This window comes from Manduca sexta, chromosome 28, assembly GCF_014839805.1.
Source record: "Manduca sexta isolate Smith_Timp_Sample1 chromosome 28, JHU_Msex_v1.0, whole genome shotgun sequence".
Lineage (NCBI taxonomy): Eukaryota > Metazoa > Arthropoda > Insecta > Lepidoptera > Sphingidae > Manduca > Manduca sexta.
The window spans coordinates 4537554-4556876 of NC_051142.1; the positions used below are offsets into that span (position 1 = coordinate 4537554).

Genomic DNA, 19323 nt, shown 5'->3' on the forward strand with positions numbered 1-19323 from the left:
ATAATGAAAGCAGTAATCCCTACTATGCTAAAGCATTTCGACATAAGTGAAATATATTATTATACAATATTTTGTTTCACGGGCCTTTCTGGTATAAAGATCATAAGGGGTCGCTTATACATCCGAAATGGTAATCTGAATTCTGATTAGAGTTCCGTTTCTGAATTCAGACGCTTCCAATCCCATACAAATTAAAATTTTGTGCTAGCTAAGCAAAATTCAAAATTCAAAATCTCCTCGCGACTGTCATCCAACTGTTTTCGCAGAATCTTATAATACTTCGGTCACATTGCAAGAAAATACGGTGACAACCTCGTGAAGATAATCATGGAGATCCGCATCGCTTTTTACCATACAGTTTACAGCGTCTTCCACACCGCCAGACAGAAACAGATGGAGAGGATGGAGAAACCTCGTTCGAGATAAAGTAATACAGAGGGAAGGTCACGACCCTCGATATTAAGGAATACGACTCAAGAAGAAGAAGCACTTCACGAATAAGCACTCATTCATTAATTATGTAAATGATTCTTATTATGTTAAATTGATCTGAATGAATGACATTGGCGAGCATATTGAATTCAGATCAAAAATTCATACTGTAATTTATAATATTTTACCAATTATATATAACTTTATTTGGATATTTTTAGAGTAAGATATACCAAAATGATGATACGTGACGCATATTAATATTATTTAAATCCAATTTTAAATTATTGGAGATAAATCTTTGCAGAAATATTTTCGTGTAGAGAAACGTGATGAATTTGACAACACATTTTTTTGACTTGAGAGTTGAGCTGATTGATTTGTCGATTTGTATTTGTGATTTGCCGATGAATTATTTTTAAATGTTTTTTTGGCGCTATTTCGAAATGAATATTCGTGAACAGCTTTGTGATTTGGTTTTAAGCTAGGACAAAGAATCCGTATTTTTTACAATGCATTTTTAGGTGTGTAGAAAGGGCCGGTTGCGAAAATGTCTGTCCCTGACGATCCGGAGGATTTCATATTTCGTCCGCAACAACACTTGGACGCTAAGTGGTTAAATCCTGACTTGCAAGAAGCACTTCAGAATCCAGATGTTCTGTGTAGTTTATTCAACAGCCTATTACAGGACAGAGAAATATATTTTGACTTGTCAACTGGCCTCGTGAATGGTGCAGGTGTAACAGCGAAACTTGGCGACAGTGGAAAATATTATTGTGGACTCCGGGTACGATATTAATATATGCTACGAATAAAACCAGTCCAAATTTATGTTTTTTAAATTATAGTTAGTAAAGAAGTGGAAGTAGAGGTGTGACTATTATATTTAATTTTAATTAATTGGATAATTTTTTTTTAAAGTCGATAAATTTTATTATATACTTACTTAAAAGTTTTGACATTATAGTTTATTAATGTATTATTTTTAATAACCCTAACCACATATAAAAATAAGAAATAAAATGACTTTCTTTCTGAATAAAAAGTTTATGTTGTGTATGGAACTAAGTAAGGAAAAAAATCATTCACCTGTACACATTATCTGGCACAATAATTTTAATTTTAGTTCAATTTAGTGGTAGTTTATAAATAAAAAAATATTATTGTTTGTTCAGGAAGGCTGTATATTACAGTATAAAAAATGGTATTTTTTTTACACATTTTCAGGCCAATGATATTAATATGTATCATATTATATTTCTAAATTAACATATATAATTAAGGGGGCCAATAAGGCCCATCCTAGAAATATATATTTTCCTTTGCTAGAAGAAGCTTTGTGTTACCAGAGCATCACATGGTGCAGAACTTTTGTTGAATTTAATGCCCTTGTAATGGTAAACAACATTACAAAATATGTTTCTTATGTTTCAGATATTAACATGTACTTGTTGTGATGGGTTGTGTGGCCCACATTCTGGATGTGCATGTGTTCCCTGCACCGCACTCTCGTTGGAAGAGGAGCACCGTATTGCAATTCAGTCCAAGTTGGTCACCCCACCACCGTCTCTTCATGTGGTTGATGATCTAAAATGGAAGCAAGATCCTGGTGAGTTGCTGTCATCAATCAGTCCTATTCAGATTATAAGTTTTCTTTACTAGACCTGCTTGCCCCCACAGATTAAATTACAAAGGCAAATATTTTTTATGGGAGAGTTACAATTTAATTATTAAATTGTAGCCTATTGTTTTATCACTGATACATTTATGTTTGTATGTCATTAAATTTTTCCAAGCAATGCTACAACCTATAAAAATATCTGATTTAGAGTGGATTATTGAAAATGAGTTTTATGCAGGACCAGAATGTCTTCAAAGCCTTATGGAATCTCTGATTTGGGAGCAGCGGGTACGAGCTATTAATACAGCTGTCAGCTGTCCATTTATATCTCAAATACGCCGTTTAATACTGTTGTGCAACAGACACCTTGTAGCAGTTATAAGGTAATTTTAGAGTAATGCTCCATCTTATCATGAAGTTTCCCAGATTGAATTAAAATTTTCTATACATAATATAAAACTTTCAGAGATCAAAGTCAAAATAAAGAAGTTAAGAGAGTACGATTGGAGAAAAAGCCACCACATGGAGTTAGTAATAGAGCTCTTAGTAATGTTGTGAGTGCACTGAATAATTCTGTAGATATAAACACTGAAAGCCAAGAAGATACTGAGGAGCATAATGACGATTCTGAAAGGTATTTGAATTTTTTTCTATTTTGTATTTTACTGTCGAATTAAACATATATGCATGTAGGAATATCATATACTTATTTATATATAAGTAAAACCAAAATTATTATTTTAAATATTTATTTTTATCATCAGTCACCATTATGCAAGGACCGTTGAGTTGTGGAAAAGAACACAAAATAAATTAAAAATTATAAGAGGAAATTAAAAGAGAAAAAGTAATTGGTGTGGTATTTATATTGACAGTGCTCTCGGATTAGCTCGCGTGGGTGCTCGAGCCGCTCTCCGTTTGGCTCTCTCATTAGTCCGTAGAGCATGGCGCTGTGGTGAAGACGCAGATGTATGCTCAGCTTTACTCAAAGATGCGTTAGACGCCGTCCGTGCGTTGCCCGATGCCGCACTTTTGCCGGCGCAGGCGGAGTTGCTGCACAAGCACCGCGGTCACAGAAAATATGGGCCGAGGTTGTCGACAGCGCTGCCAAGTTCTTGCATCAAGTTGTGGTTGGGTAAGTTTATATTGCCAGCAGTAAAATTTTACTATTTGGTCAATAACCAATACAAGTAATGATAGATATTAAGGACATACATTGGAATGAGAGCCTAAATTTATTTTTTCTATTTGCACAGCAACACAAACAATAAAATTGGCCTTTTGTATAACTTTATAGTAGCCATTATTTTAAATAAGTGACACTGATAGTAATGAAATGATAAACATCATTGCCTGATGGAGCCAGTCTGCACTCTGACACATGAGACGAATGGAGAGGTGAAGGTTTGTTGTGATTCCAGTGAAGTGGGGTGCAACGTGCCGCTAGGTGACTGGCGAACGTCGCTGTGCGTGTGGGTGGAGCTGTGCGCGCGGCGAGCGGAGCTGCCGGCGCTGTTGAAGGCGGCTGACGTGCTCGTCACGCTGCCGCCCAAGCAGAAACGACAACCAGACAACAGGTAACATCTTAAACAATTATTGAATATCTATATAAATGAATACTGCCGGCCGTATGCTAAGCTTTGCCTTTACATAACAAAGAATTAAACACAATTTTACTGGATTGAAAGAAAGTAATAAAATATTTTTTATGTTAATATGTATGTTAGAATCAAATTCTGATAGACGACTAAAATGTTTGGTAAAGTTACTGTACGTTTTATTATCCTTTTAGGATAACATTAGAAGAATGTACAGCACCATTGGGTCCATTTTTAAAACGGATGGCCAAAGTGGCAGCCCCTTCGCCGATAATCAACAACGAACCCGCAGTTGAAGACAATCCCACTGAAGTTTATCTCAAGTAAGTAAATTATTTAGGAGTACGAAAGTTTATGCTAAACTATTTATGATTATATTATGCGAAATGTTTATAGTTATTATATCTGTGTTATAATATTAAACAATGTTAGGTTTAATTCTTAATTCTATGTCTTGATCTTCCTTCTCGTTATTAGAGAACTGAATATTCCTAGCGGCGATGGATTGATGAGCGTGAGAAAAGCTGGTATAGCGTTACTCTGCCATTTGGACCGGCTCGGCGCGCCTCTCTTGCCTCCCTTGAAAGGTTTTGTTACAGTAAGTATGAGGTACCTTTGTCATAGACCAAAATAGTTTTCTAATACAATCAAATTGTTTGTCAAATCTATAAGTAATTATTCTTCTGTGATCTTTCTTTATCCCACTCCACTATGAGATGTGGCAACACATTTGGGCAATAGCAATATAATATTATTACCCAATATACTTTTAGCAAAAAAATACTTAATTCAATTGTGCATATTTATTTATTGCGTCCACTTGGACGGACGACCTGGCTAAGGTCGCAGGAAGTCGCTGGATGCAGGCCGCTTCCAACAGGTCGACGTGGAGATCCTTGGGGGAGGCCTATGTTCAGCAGTGGACTTCCTGTGGCTGAGATGATGATGATGATGATTTATTTATTGAGATTTACAACTGATACAATATTTTAAGTGCACGGAATCAGCTCAAGAAGTAGTTTCAATCGGCACCGGTTCTATATCATTGGGGACACTCAGAGTTCAGCAGATCTCTTGCGCTGAAAAGTTGGCTTTACTCTTGACACACGATGGCGTGGTCTACACACTGCCCTACGACACCATGACGCCGCAAATCGTTCCTGGTAAGAGTCGTATATTATTATATAATAAAGTTGACAGTTTATACTCATTTATATTTTCTCCGATTGAACTATTATTCATATAAATATTAATATCTTTTTTCATAACTCAGATTGCAACAGATAAATAAAAATATTATGTTGAATAATAGATTTGACATACGGCACACGTCGTGCACTATGGTACAGAATGTGAATCTCGTTTTTATTTTTGCTACTGCCAAGTACGCCACTATTTTTGCTAATTCCAAAAAGTCGATTTATGTCAATGTATTTAAAATAATTTGTGTACAGGTCTAGAGAACAAGACAATAATCCAAGTATCGTGTCACCCGGCGGGGCGGCACTTCTTGTGCTGTTCGTCGTGCGGCGGCGTGTGGGCGTGGGGCGCGGGCGACGACGGCCGCCTCGGGCACGGCGACACCGCGCACCGAGAGGCGCCCGCCGCTATACACCACCTCGCGCACCACGAGGTGCAGAGAGTGTTCGCGGGGGCCGCCAGCAGGTATGTGGACTGTTACCGGACAGTTATGAACAGAAAATCTTGTAGGCATAGAATAATGAAAAAATTATATTAAATTCCATGCCTTGGTGGTATGGTGAAGACTGCTGCGCTGAGGTCTTGGGAAAATCCTCGAATCGTATAAAGTGATATCGGATTTACCGCTTGGTATCTGCCCTGAGTCCGGAAATGTGCCAGATTTGACTATAGGCGCGCCTTTCTTCAACTTCATGATTGTACATGTATGTCTTGTGTTGTGCTTATATTGTGTGTTAATTGTTGATAGTGCGGTAATAACGTCCCGAGGTGCTCTGTACACATGGGGTCGCGGCACTCACGGCCGACTTGGCCACGGCACCATCGAGAACTGCCTCACGCCTCAGCCGGTCTCTTTCAACGCACATAACATTGAACGAATCATTGATATTGCTTTGGGTAAGTATGTTTTATATTTTTGGTTATGGTATATGGTTGTTTGAAGTATGATGTTAACTTTAAATCTTCTCATGTGCATTGCATTCGGATTTTTTGTTGATTAGTTATTACCTAGTAAATAGCCCGCGAGTATAAAAATTTAACCATATTTTTTATGTACAGGATGGGGTGAAAGTCAGACACTTTGTTGTACGTGGGAAGGTGCAGTGCAAGTGTTTGGCGATACAGAAGGCGGCGCGCCTCGAACTCTAACATCACTCTCTGTGCTGCGAGTAACGCGGGTTTATACCGGCGAACATTTCCATGCGGTACTTACGGATGGGTAATATTCTAGTATTTTATTCTTAACTTATGTACAATCATCCCCGAATGAATATCTATGATTAAGGAGACTAAATACTTGCGCATGTGGATTAATATCAAAGTATATACTCTGGAATAACTTTCTGTCAATGCATACATTAATTTGAGGTTGAATGTACCATTTTAGTCTTAGTACCATTGTTATAAGTATGAAATTTTCAGTGGACAAGTGTATACCTGGGGTAATGGAGATGGCTATCGTCTCGGCCACGGCAACTTGGAGAGTTTGAAAGTACCGAAACAAATAGAAGCTTTTCAAGGTAAGAAGTCAAAAATGTATTTTTGAAGTTTCTGTTTCATAATTGGTAATTTTACTGTCATTTTCTACCTGGTCTATGCAAAAGTATAATTTATTTATATAATAAATTGTATTTACAGGTGTAAAAATCGTCGATGTGTCACTTGGCGCATCGCACGGTCTAGCGTTGGCTGCGGACGGTACGTTGTACGCGTGGGGGACGCACGAGCGTGCGCAAATACTGAGACCCGTGCCGCAACCCGTACAAGTGTTCAATACTTCTTTTAAAGCTAATGGTATTAAAAATTGTATATATTTTTTGTGCTATATAAATGACTTAATATCGGTAAAGTCATTATACATTTGCATTTCCAATTGAATTTGCTTTACGTATCACGCATTTCACAGGTGTATCCAGCGGGTCAACACATATATTTGTATGGAGTGAAGAAAGTCCAAGAGATCTACCGTCTTCAATGCCTTTCGTTATCGACCTTTCCGACAATACATTTAAGTAAGTTAATAGTTATGTACGTAATATTTATTTGTACGCTCTGTCTTACATTTATAGTCTTGTTGTCTCCAGCACTAGAAATATATCATACATTGTCCAGAACATTGTCTTTCGGCGTGATAAAGTAAAAATTTAAAAACAACGTTCATTAAAAATATAAACTGAATATTTTGTCATTTTTGTTCTATGCAGGTTTTTAGAAAGGCTTCTCAGATTAGCAGTAGAGCAAAGCAGCTCGTGTCCAATGAAAGATAACGAATGTTTAGCAATAGCCTGTTTGAATCTGCTAAGACTTCAGGTAAGCTTTCAGTATTATTATTAGAAGTAATAAAACTATCTGTTTGGTATAATGCTTTACGCTGACACACGACGCGTGCATACCGGTCGTTCCACGAAAGCGAATAATGGCAGATTGTTTTCAAAAGGTAAGTGAGCACTAAATACGTTTTTTCGTTCAATCCTTTAACGAAGTTAAGCATGGTACTTGTGATGTTACATGTGTTCTTGTGTAATGGTGATGCAAACAAATTACATCTCTATAATAATTATAGCGTTTAAATCTAAGAAAATCGGCATGTTTTTATTATAAGGGTTCTATATTTACTAGAAAAAATTGAACCTTATGATGTACCTGTTTGACAGATACCATAATATAGAGTATGCTATTTCCCCTAACTCCAATATAAGGGGGTGGCGCAACCTAGTAAAAGCCTATAGGATATATTCTGCAGTGGACGGATACTGGCGGATGTATATACAGAATACTAGCTTTTGCCCGCGGCTCTGCCCGCGTTATTAATTTTTCCGGGCTAAAGTTTTCCGTTATAAAAGTCACGCTATATATTTTCCCGGGAGCCTATATTCTTCCCAGGGTCTCAAACTGTCTCCATACCAAATTTCATCTGAATACGTTGAGCAGTTTTTGAGTTTAACACGTTCAGGCAGACAGATGCAGCGGGGGACTTTGTTTTATAACATATTTTTATAGAACTTTTTAAGATGAACAATCCCGTCATACATCATTGTTGCATAACTTTAACCGTTTACGCAGCGCACGCAACGGAAGCTCTCAAAACTAATAAATTTTCCCCGTTTTCGCAACATGTCTCATTACTGCTCCGTTCCTATTGGTCATAGCGTGATGATATATAGTCTATAGCACTCCACGAACAAAAGAGCTATCCAACACAAAAATATTTTTTTAGTTAAAAACCGGTAGTTCCTGAGATTAGCCATTACTGCTCCGCTCCTATTAGGCATAGCGTGATGCTATATAGCCTATAGCACTCCACGAACAAAGGGCTATCCAACGCAAAAAGAATTTTTCAGTTTGGACCGGTAGTTCCTGAGATTAGCCATTACTGCCCCGCTCCTATTGGGTATAGCGCGATGATATATAGCCTATAGCACTCCACGAACAAAGGGCTATCCAACGCAAAAAGAATTTTTCAGTTTGGACCGGTAGTTCCTGAGATTAGCCATTACTGCTACGCTCCTATTGGGTATAGCGTGATGATATATAGCCTATAGCACTCCACGAACAAAGGGCTATCCAACGCAAAAAGAATTTTTCAGTTTGGACCGGTAGTTCCTGAGATTAGCCATTACTGCCCCGCTCCTTTTGGGTATAGCGTGATGATATATAGCCTATAGCACTCCACGAACAAAGGGCTATCCAACGCAAAAAGAATTTTTCAGTTTGGACCGGTAGTTCCTGAGATTAGCCATTACTGCTCCGCTCCTATTGGGTATAGCGTGATGATATATAGCCTATAGCACTCCACGAACAAAGGGCTATCCAACGCAAAAAGAATTTTTCAGTTTGGACCGGTAGTTCCTGAGATTAGCCATTACTGCCCCGCTCCTTTTGGGTATAGCGTGATGATATATAGCCTATAGCACTCCACGAACAAAGGGCTATCCAACGCAAAAAGAATTTTTCAGTTTGGACCGGTAGTTCCTGAGATTAGCCATTACTGCCCCGCTCCTTTTGGGTATAGCGTGATGATATATAGCCTATAGCACTCCACGAACAAAGGGCTATCCAACGCAAAAAGAATTTTTCTGTTTGGACCGGTAGTTCCTGAGATTAGCGCGTTCAAACAAACAAACAAACTCTTCAGCTTTATATAATAGTATAGATTTAGGTATTTCTCCTTAAGGCCCATTTGAGCTATTCACCCAGTAGTATTTTATTCGGACTTATTATAATTATACTGCTGTTCCATTGCAAAATCAAAACAAGTTTGTCATTTTAACATAAAACTGTAAGAGTATTCAACACAGCGAAGACTGCGTCAGCGTTGCTGTTGGATTTAGAACCTGGGCGAGTATGTTTAGAACAATCATTTGGTACGTGTATAGATGATAAGATTAATAGTGGTAGGTCTCTCATATGTTCCGCTTTGGTAGGTACCACCGCAATATTTATTTCTGCCGACAAGCAGCAGTATGTAGTCACTGTTATGTTCCGGTTTGAAGGACATTGTAACCCAGCGTAACTACTGGACGTAATAAGAGTTAAGGCGATACCTCAAGGTCCATTTTCATACATTTTGTTTCACCTTTAATCTGGGTAACTAAACAAGTATTGGCAAGTAAAGAATTTAAATTCACGTCTAGTTAGTGATCAGTTCTCGCAGTTGAAAGAAAAACGTAAAAATAATTAATAATCATGGATATTTCTGCCTTTAAAATTTCGTCATATTAAATTTTAAAGGCCGAAATATCCATGATTATTAATTATTTTTACGTTTTTCTTCAACTGCGAGAACTAATCACTAACTAGACGTGAATTTGCCAATACTTGTTTAGTTACCCAGATTAAAGGTGAAACAAAATGTATGAAAATGGACCTTGAGGTATCGCCTTAATATCTCACGTTTCGCGATGGCGAGCGCAACCAAACATTTCTTTGTAATTCAAAATGTTAGATGGTGTTTTTACTGTTTATGGGAGGTCGTGTCGCTTATTATTTGGCGAACGGCAAGTTCGTCTCGTCATTCAAAGCAATAAAAAAAAAATGATGCTGTGATCTTAATATGGTAGATGTACCGTAATCTGTCCCTAATGTATCGTCAACTTAGAAGATATTACATTAACCGTGTCTTATTTCACCTTATAAGCAATGTATAATTTGCATTTCGTTGCCGGAAATCCCCTATAACTGAATTAAAATGACAAATTGAGGATTTTTTTTGTTGCACCCGCCTAATCACGTGTAGGTTTTACGGATTCAAGGTAAAAATACGGTATGTTTATCTTTGTAACACGAGAATTCTAGATTTAGACGTGCAGGCACTGGTATCCGTTCAGTTTCTAATATTTTGTCTCCCAATTTGTTATAAGGAGGGAATTGGAAAAATAATATTTCCAACTACTTATTATATTTCTATTTGATTAACTTCGTTGCGTTAAGACGGTGAAGCTCGGTATCATAACATGGCTGTCACAGTGGTTGCAATGGCAGGAATGAAGGGCATTGTCTACACAATTGCCCATCAAGAGATTATAATAAATAACTAACGTTAATTACAAAGAATGTTAATAAATATATTATATTATTATGATAATTACAAAGAGTAATTTATTGTATCGGACCTCTGGGCACTAGAAAGAGCAGAAGACCGATGGTCTAATGGGCAGTAGTAGTGCAGGTGGCGGGTAACATTTTTTGAACATAACCAAAGGTAGAGACAAATTAAAAACCTTAGTAGAGGACTTCACCTTCGTATAAAACCGAGGCGTTCTTATTAGTTATTAATTATTATTTAAGACAATAGGGTTAAAGATAGAATAAGTTTAAATATATTATCGAAATTGTAAATTAATTAATTTGAAATAAAGGTCGTTTTATGATTATTTTATTCATAATTTATTAAAATTATCCATCAAACTCTTATTAGTTGAATGAAAAATCATTCCGAGGCAGTTAATTTTCAGTTCCTAACTATGTCAACAGATGGCGCCACAACAAAAACAGATCGCGCTATGGTTTACACGACACCGCGAATATAGATGTCTTGAGTATTTCTTTCAAAACTGTTTATGGGCGGTGAAGGTGTTTACACCTGCTTACCATCAGGTATTTTTGCAAGTGACTCGCATGCAAAGCATGTATGAGACGCTTTATAATTTATATTCTAAATCGGAACATCTAACCGAAGACTGGGTTGTGTATGTTTTTTCATCGTTCGTACGTGGTAAATTAGTATATTATAGGAATTAGGATCGAATATTCGACTTAAATAGCGATTCGACAAAATTGGTAAATAACTTCATAAATCATATCAGGCCATTCTTTATCGTCATCGACTGAACAATGATCTAGAAAGCCATATACCGCTGCCACAAGACATTATTACAGCACCGGAACAGACGATAATTTATTCTTATTTTTTAGGAGAGAAAGAATTCAAGATACTGGCTTCGCCAATAGCTTTTAATTGTTCGAAGCACTATAATGCCATGAAAGACATTGCGATAAGATTGCATAATTTCAAAAATGCTACATGATTCCCAGGGAATAAATAAAGAAAGCTCCGTCTAGTGTATGATTGCTTGCTGGTGGTAAGATATATTTAATATATGCCTGGATAGCGACCATTTTACACACGGTATTATAAATCCGGCATAGTGACCCTCGTAAGTGTGCCGCATTCCAGGATCAGCCTGTGCATATTCGGCCCCATCAGGCTGGCATAATTGTGTCGACTGCCGAGGGGAAATCAATAATCATATTTCGTCAGTCGACATTCTAGTGGACTCCACTCCACTTACCATCAGGTGCAGGGAGGTCGCTTTTTTGCGTGGCAATATTTAGTGCAAAACCACTGAATTTAAACAATTTGGGTACATAAAGAACTTAGTAAGCAAACTCTCTTCGAAAAACATAATTTGTCAAATGAATTTAATGCCAAAAACGTCCTTAAAGTTACCGCGCGTAATTGTCGCATTTTTCAGCGGTAAAGTTACCCCGATTAACGTTATTAAATATATTTTAAATATATTATTTGATACTATTTTGCTTACGATTGCTTTGTTATGTTGCAAGCCATTTTTTTACTGCTTATTAGGTCAATAGATGGCGCCACGACAAATATAGATCGCGCTATGGTTTACACGACGATGCGGATACTAATAGTACTGCATTGCCCGCTGTAATTTGTTTATGGGTAGTTAAGGTGTTTACACCTACTTACCATCAGGAATTTTTGTGAGTACCTCGCACGCTAAGCGTGTATGAGGCACTTGGTCTACTTAAAAAAATAAGATATAAGAAAATTAAAGAAATAGCAATTAACAAAATTAGATTTATAATATACTACTACTTATACTTTTTGTTTTTTGTTTTGTTTTTTTATACTTTATCATGTACTGTAGTCTTTACCCTAAACTGATAGAAAAGAGCAACACCAGAGTTTCTTGCCCGTTCTTCTCTGGTGAAAACTGCTTTCCGAACTGGTGGTAGAGTTAATATTGACGGAATCTAAATAATGTATAACATTTTACAGATTCAAATAAATCATTTAATTTCATTTCATTAGCTTTTGCCCGCTCGTCGCACGCGCCTGCGTGAAGGAATATTCCGGGATTAAAGTCCCGCTAAAAAAAGTATCATATTCAATTATATTAATGGCTCACTATTTTGGACTTAGTGGCGTCCACATAAAAGGTAGGTATATGCTGTCGCGGACTTTTATTTAGAACTACTTAAGACAAACAATCCTACGGTACATCATCTTATCATCATCTAACTGCAACCGTCTTATTACTAAACGCGGTTTAACTCAAAACTTCGGATTAAACCTATGAAAAGTACGGTTTATTCAAAAGTGGTAATATACGGACTATTTGATGGTTTAAAGCTAAACCTCTTAATGCTTCAGGAATAAAAAAAATAATTTGTTACCTGTGTTGTTTTTTTTGGTGTACTACTTTCAAATATACGCATTTTTGATGTGTAGGTGCATGCATGGCAGTGCTCGCGTGGTGTCGACAGCGGTGGGACGGCGGAGGGTGCGGAAGCGACGTGGTGCGCGGGCGTGCACTCGGCGCTGGTGGCGTTGGTGGAGGGACGCGCAGGCGCGGGCGCGGCGGCTGCGGCGAGGCGCGCGCTCGCCGCCGCCTGGCCGCTGCTGCTGCCCACGCCGCACGTGCGCGCTAATCACCTCATCACTTTGCTACCACAAGGTAAGAGCACAGTTGCACCTGCGTGGTACGTTTGCGATAGTGTTCAGTATCCTTTGAGTATATCTATGATGCTCGTTTTTCGGGTAGAATATAAGACATACTGTACGAAATAACACTACAGGAGAACTGCGTTATCGCCATAAAGCGCATCATACAATACACACTTGCGCTAGTTTTGTAAATGCTAGTAATCAGTTAAGTATTCTCAATTGCATTGTTATCGATGTTTGACTAATCTATACTATTATATAAAGCTGAAGAGTTTGTTTGTTTGTTTGTTTGTTTGTTTGAACGCGCTAATCTCAGGAACTACCGGTCCAAACCGAAAAATTCTTTTTGCGTTGGATAGCCCTTTGTTCGTGGAGTGCTATAGGCTATATATCATCACGCTATGCCCAATAGGAGCGGAGCAGTAATGGCTAATCTCAGGAACTACCGGTCCAAACTGAATTTTTTTTTTGCGTTGGATAGCCCTTTGTTCGTGGAGTGCTATAGGCTATATATCATCACGCTATACCCAATAGGAGCGGAGCAGTAATGGCTTATCTCAGGAACTACCGGTCCAAACTTAAAAAATCTTTTTGCGTTGGATAGTCCTTTGTTCGTGGAGTGCTATAGGCTATATATCATCACGCTATATTCAATAGGAGCGGAGCAGTAATGGCTAATCTCACGAACTACCGATTCGAAGTGAAAAATTCTTTTTGTGTTGAATACTCCTTTGTTTGTGGAGTGCTCAAAGTCATATATCATCACGCTATGACCAATAGGAGCGGAGCAGTAATGGCTAATCTCAGGAACTACCGGTTTCAACTGAAAAATTCGTTTTGTGTTGGATAGCCCTTTATTTGTGGACCGCTATAAGCTATATATCATCACGCTATGACCAATAGGAGCGGAGCAGTAATGGCTAATCTCAGGAACTACCGGTTTGAACTGAAAAAATCTTTTTGTGTTGCATAGCCCTTTGTTCCTGGAGTGCTATAGGCTATATATCATCACGCTATGACCAATAGGAGCACAGCAGTAATGAAACATGTTTGCAAAAACGGAGAAAATTATTAGTTTTGAGAGCTTCCGTTGCCTGCGCTGCGTAAACGGTTAAAGTTATGCAACAATCATGTATGACGGGATTGTTCCACTTAAAAGTTCTAAAATATATTGTAAAACAAAGTCCCCGATGCATCTGTCTGAACGTGTTAAACTCAAAACTACCCAACGTATTAAGATGAAATTTGGTATGGAGACAGTTTGAGACCCTGGGAAGAACATAGGCTCCCGGAAACTACTACTTTTATAACGGAAAACTTTAACCTGAAAAACTTTATAACGCGGGCGGAGCCGCGGGCAAAAGCTAGTAATAATATAAAAATGAATAGCTGAATGTGTTGCTAAGCGCAAATTTCAAGAGCAGCTGAACCGATTTCGCTAATTCTTTTTTTATAATATTCCTTGAAGTACGAGCATGGTACGCATGAAGAGAAAAATTGCCTGAAAAAGTCTAAAAACCACACTTTTCTATATTCCCATACAAAAGATTCGTAATAATACTTAAAAGTCAATTTGAACTTTAATACCATACCACAAAGTTTAAGTGTTAATGGAGGGGTTCCGGGAAGGCAAAACAATTAAGTGACGTTAGTATCGTTTAAATATTAATGTCAATATGTCGAGGCCCGGGTCAGATAGTCTAATATAATTATAAGTTGAAAATAATAGTTTCATGAGTAAGTAATAAATTCTTGCAGACTTCATAGCTGCATTATGATTCTAATGTCTATTAAACAATTTTTTTGCTTTCATGTTACGTAACAAAGTGCCTCATTGTAATATTTTTAATACAAATTATTAAAATACGCAAGGAAAAGCCATTTTATTGAGAACCAATTTCATAACTACTGACAATCTATTTCTTTTTCATAAAGAACCAAAACACCAAAAAGGTTATAACATAAAATTATATAACTTCTTATTATATAAATACCACATTCCTTCCTCATTAATTTTAGAACTGTAACATCACAATAGCACAAATATAATTAAGTAATAAAATAAAATTTCTTGTAATCTACATTACGCTTTGGTCTAAGTGTCCGCCCAAGAGCCCCAATATTATCGTCCATTTGATCATCCGGTTCAGAATGTATATTCTCAGAAGGACTCTTGGAGACTGATTCATCTGGCACTAAAACTACTTTGGAAGGACTCTTAGACTCTGGTTTATCAGATGTTACGCTATCCATATCTGCAACATTTTCCCTAGCCTCCTCCCATTTGTCACCATCTTCTTCCCCTTCCCTTTCAGAATTCACAGGATTGTCCTGCATGGTCGTCACAGGCTTTTGTGCTAAATCAGAATGAATGCTCAATGAATCTACTGAACTGTTTTCATCATCTAGATTACTAGTGTTATTACAATTTTGGATACACTTCCTAATTTGATCTAAATGCCTAACACAGCATGTATTAAATTTATCAAAATAAATTTTAAACATTCTCTTCCCTATTTTATCAGTTATCCTTCCCTTAACCCATTTAACTCTTCGACCAGAAAACCACTGCACCCACACGGTCTCACCAATGCTAAAACATCTCGCTTTGTTAAGACTGTTTACATTATTAACAGACTCCTGGTAATTTTCCTTTTGTTGTGGTAATACCATATCTAACCTAGATCTTAATTTTCGGCCAAACATTAATTCAGCTGGTGTAACTCCAGTGGCACAGTGAGGTGTATTACGATATTCAAATAAAAAACCAATTAGTTCATCATGTATCTGGCGCTGAGAAATATTTTCCTTAATGTTAAAAATGCATTTCAACATCTTTTTACACGTCCTAACTGAGTTTTCTGCTTGACCATTGCTAGAAGGATGATATATAGGAGAGTTTAAATATATAATGCCATTATTTTTACAGAAAATCTGAAATTCGGAGGAAGATATCTTAATATCGTTGTCGGATACAATAACATTTGGAATTCCAAAATCGAAAATATATCCTTTAATTTCACAATCAATGCGCTTGTTGAGGTGCCGCAGTTCATATTAATGCATTCTAGCCATTTACTAAAAGCGTCTATAATAACAAGATATACCGTTTGGCCTACAGTCATGTAGTCTATGTGTATACGGTGCCAGGGCGCCGACGGACGCGGCCAGGGCGCGGGCAGCGCTCGCGGCGGTGCGCTCAGCAGCGCACAGCACGATCTGCAACTCCCCACGAGACGCTCTATATCGCGGTCTATACCTGGCCACCACATCCTACTACGCGCAATATTTTTAGTTTTCACTATTCCAAAATGTGCAGAATGCAAATCTTGAAGAATTGTTTCGCGATAAATACAAGGAATTACAATCCTATGCCCTCGAAAAAGACAACCCTTAATAACCTCTAAATCTGACTTATGCATAAAATAAGGCTTAAGTCTTGTACACGTTATTTTACGTGGCCAACCACGATTCATATAATTAATCACGATTTGCAAAACCTTATCGTGCACAGTGGCGTGCTTAATCCGTTCAAAAGAAACTGGCTCTGTGGTTGCATTCATAAATAAAAATGGAATATGGGACTCCTCGATATTATTCGAAAATTCAGTCCCACTATGAGGTACCGGTGCTCTAGAAAAATAATCTGCAACTAAATTATTTTGGTTACTTATATATTGAACTGTATAATTATACGCTGATAATATTATCGCATATCGTTGAAGTCTAAGGGCGGCCGTTACAGAAATGCCGTTTTTCTGTCCAAAAATTGAAAGTAGAGGTTTATGATCAGTTTTAAGAATAAAAGGAACTTGCCGTCCGTACAAATATTGATGAAAATGTTTTACACCATAAATAATCGCAGTGGCCTCCTTCTGAATTTGGCTATAATTCTTTTCGCTAGATGTTAATGAACGAGAACCAAATGCAATTGGCCTTTCAAAACCTTCAGGAGTTAAATGTGCTAAAACTGCGCCTAACCCGGCCGGCCCAGCGTCTACTGTGAGCAACAGTGGTGCTTGAGGATCGAAATGAGCTAACACACGGTCCGACGTGAGCTCAATACGTATAGCTTCGAGCGCCCGACTATGGCGATTCTCCCAGCACCATTTTTCACCTTCCTTCAATAGCTCGTGAAGAGGGTGTAACAATGACGACGCGTTTTTAATGAAATTCCTATAGTAATTAACTACGCCAAGAAATCTTCTTAATTCTGTTGTATTACTGGGTGTAGGGGCTTTCAAAATCGCTTCCACCTTTTCGGGCAAGTTTTAAGACCGTTCTTATCTATGACATAACCTAGGTACGTGACACTCTCCTGGAACAGAGCGCACTTATCTTTACGAAGCTTCAAACCGGCTTCGTTCAACCGGTATAATAACTCTCGGAGCCTAGCCAAATGTAAACTACGATTGGGAGCAGTTAAACATATGTCATCATACCAACAAGAAACACCGTCAATGCCGGCAACTAACGTTTCTATTGCTCGTTGAAATATAGCCGGAGCGTTAGCGAGACCATACACTAGACGCGTGTATTTAAAAAGACCTTTGGGCGTATTAATAGTTGTAAGCTCCTGAGAGGATTTAGAAAGACAAAACTGATTATAAGCGTTGCTTAAGTCAAGCTTAGAATAATGCTGCCCACCTCCTATTTTAGCAAAAACTTCTTGTATATGAGGGCAATGGATATTTATCAATTTTAATACCTTATTTAATGTACAAGAAAAATCACCGGCTATTTTAACCGTCCCATTGTCCTTCAAAACCGGTACTATCGGAGTTGCAAATTCAGAAAATTGTACTGGAACTAAAATCCCTGCGTTAACTAGCCTATCCAACTCCTCCTCCACCTTATTCTTAAGGGCAAATGGTATAGGGCGTGCCTTAAAAATTTGGGCACGGCATTTTCCTTCAAATGTAAATCGACTTCAAATTTATTAAAACACCCAAGTTCATCCTTCCAAATCTCTGGAAAATCGTCAAGAATCTGCTGCACCTCATTAATATTTGGCTTAACATTTAAAATATTATTATTATCCGACACACACACTAAACTCATATTAAACATTGACATAAAATCACGACCTAATAAAGGAGGACCGCCTTCTTTGATTACATAAAATGTAATTAATCGTATTAAATTATTGTATTCAACCTCGCAAGAAAAATGTCCAAGAGGTGTGACCTTGTGTTTAGTGTACAGACAAAATACAATGTCAGACGGTAATAAACGACATTTTTAAAATTTTGCACATAAAATTCTTCAGACATAACACTACGACCGGAACCACAATCTAGCTCCATTGAAAACGTTTTATAATTAATAATTATGTCAACTTTCAAAGGGTCATAGTTTACGTACCTCACATTAAACAAATCGCATTCCTTACAAACGTTATTGTGGTCTCCCATAGCAACTACATTGTTTAGAAGAACTTTATTCTTCCTAACGCTACACATTTTCTTCAGGTGACCTTTTTCACCACAACTAATACAACGGTAGTCTTTAAAACGGCATTTGTCTGCAAGATGATTCTTCATTCCGCAAACAAAACATCGAATGTCTGTTGACGACCGCGACGTAGTTTGCACCTTGTATGCTTGACGCTCACCAGCTCGATACACATGCTCCTGCTTGACCGGCTGCTCTATGACACCAACAGAAGCACGCGCAGCGCGAGCACATGAAACCTGTTGAGCTATTTCTAACGCTTTAGAGAGCGTTAGCGATTTTAAATCTTGTTCAAATAAACGATTTCTTTCTGGTCCCATTTTAAGCCCAAGAATAAATTTATCACGCAAAAGCGTCTCCAACTCCGTTCCAAAGTCGCAGTATATTGCTAGTCCTCGTAAGCGCGCTGCCCAATCTTCTAGACTCTCACCATCATTTCTGGTTGCGTCATAAAATTTTGCTCTATCAGCAAACGTTGAGCGTTTTGGAGTGAAATGGCCGTCCAATAACTTAATCAACTCATCCCACGATACTTCTTCGACTTGTCTTGGATGAACGAGGTTTTGTACAAGCCGATATGACTCATCCGAGAGATGAGTTAAGAGAATAACACACCAATTTTCATTTTAATACAGTTCAACTTAATAAAATTATTCAATTTGCCAAAAAAAATCTTCCAGTCATTTTCCTTGTGATCAAAACTATTTAAATTTCCAATAATTTTCGACATAATTGTTACTTTTTTTAAATCACGCAAAGGGTAAGTATCCTCGTCGCCAATTGTAATATTTTTAATACAAATTATTAAAATACGCAAGGAAAAG

At 37.7% G+C, this 19323-nt stretch overlaps 1 protein-coding gene, 1 long non-coding RNA gene and 1 pseudogene across 2 annotated transcripts in view; 1 reads left to right on the forward strand and 2 right to left on the reverse strand.

Annotated features, from left to right (window-relative positions):
* Window positions 1-775: 775 nt before the first annotated feature.
* LOC115453099 (probable E3 ubiquitin-protein ligase HERC2) overlaps window positions 776-19323 on the forward strand; it is a 51039-nt gene continuing 32491 nt past the window's right edge. Inside the window, 18 exon segments of the mRNA XM_037444225.1 lie at window positions 776-1219; window positions 1867-2041; window positions 2292-2436; window positions 2520-2687; window positions 2929-3083; window positions 3086-3188; window positions 3475-3630; window positions 3846-3974; window positions 4129-4249; window positions 4646-4814; window positions 5106-5316; window positions 5600-5748; window positions 5911-6070; window positions 6274-6371; window positions 6490-6645; window positions 6758-6863; window positions 7056-7161; window positions 12830-13055. Of these exon segments, the coding sequence (XP_037300122.1) occupies window positions 983-1219; window positions 1867-2041; window positions 2292-2436; window positions 2520-2687; window positions 2929-3083; window positions 3086-3188; window positions 3475-3630; window positions 3846-3974; window positions 4129-4249; window positions 4646-4814; window positions 5106-5316; window positions 5600-5748; window positions 5911-6070; window positions 6274-6371; window positions 6490-6645; window positions 6758-6863; window positions 7056-7161; window positions 12830-13055 (2770 nt within the window). The 5' untranslated portion in view covers window positions 776-982.
* LOC119190913 lies at window positions 1596-12922 on the reverse strand. Its single transcript, XR_005113271.1, has 2 exons — window positions 12775-12922; window positions 1596-2019 (listed from the first exon to the last, which is right to left on the reverse strand). It is a non-coding gene; the product is annotated as an uncharacterized LOC119190913 (long non-coding RNA).
* Window positions 15292-19285, reverse strand: LOC119190912 (annotated as a pseudogene).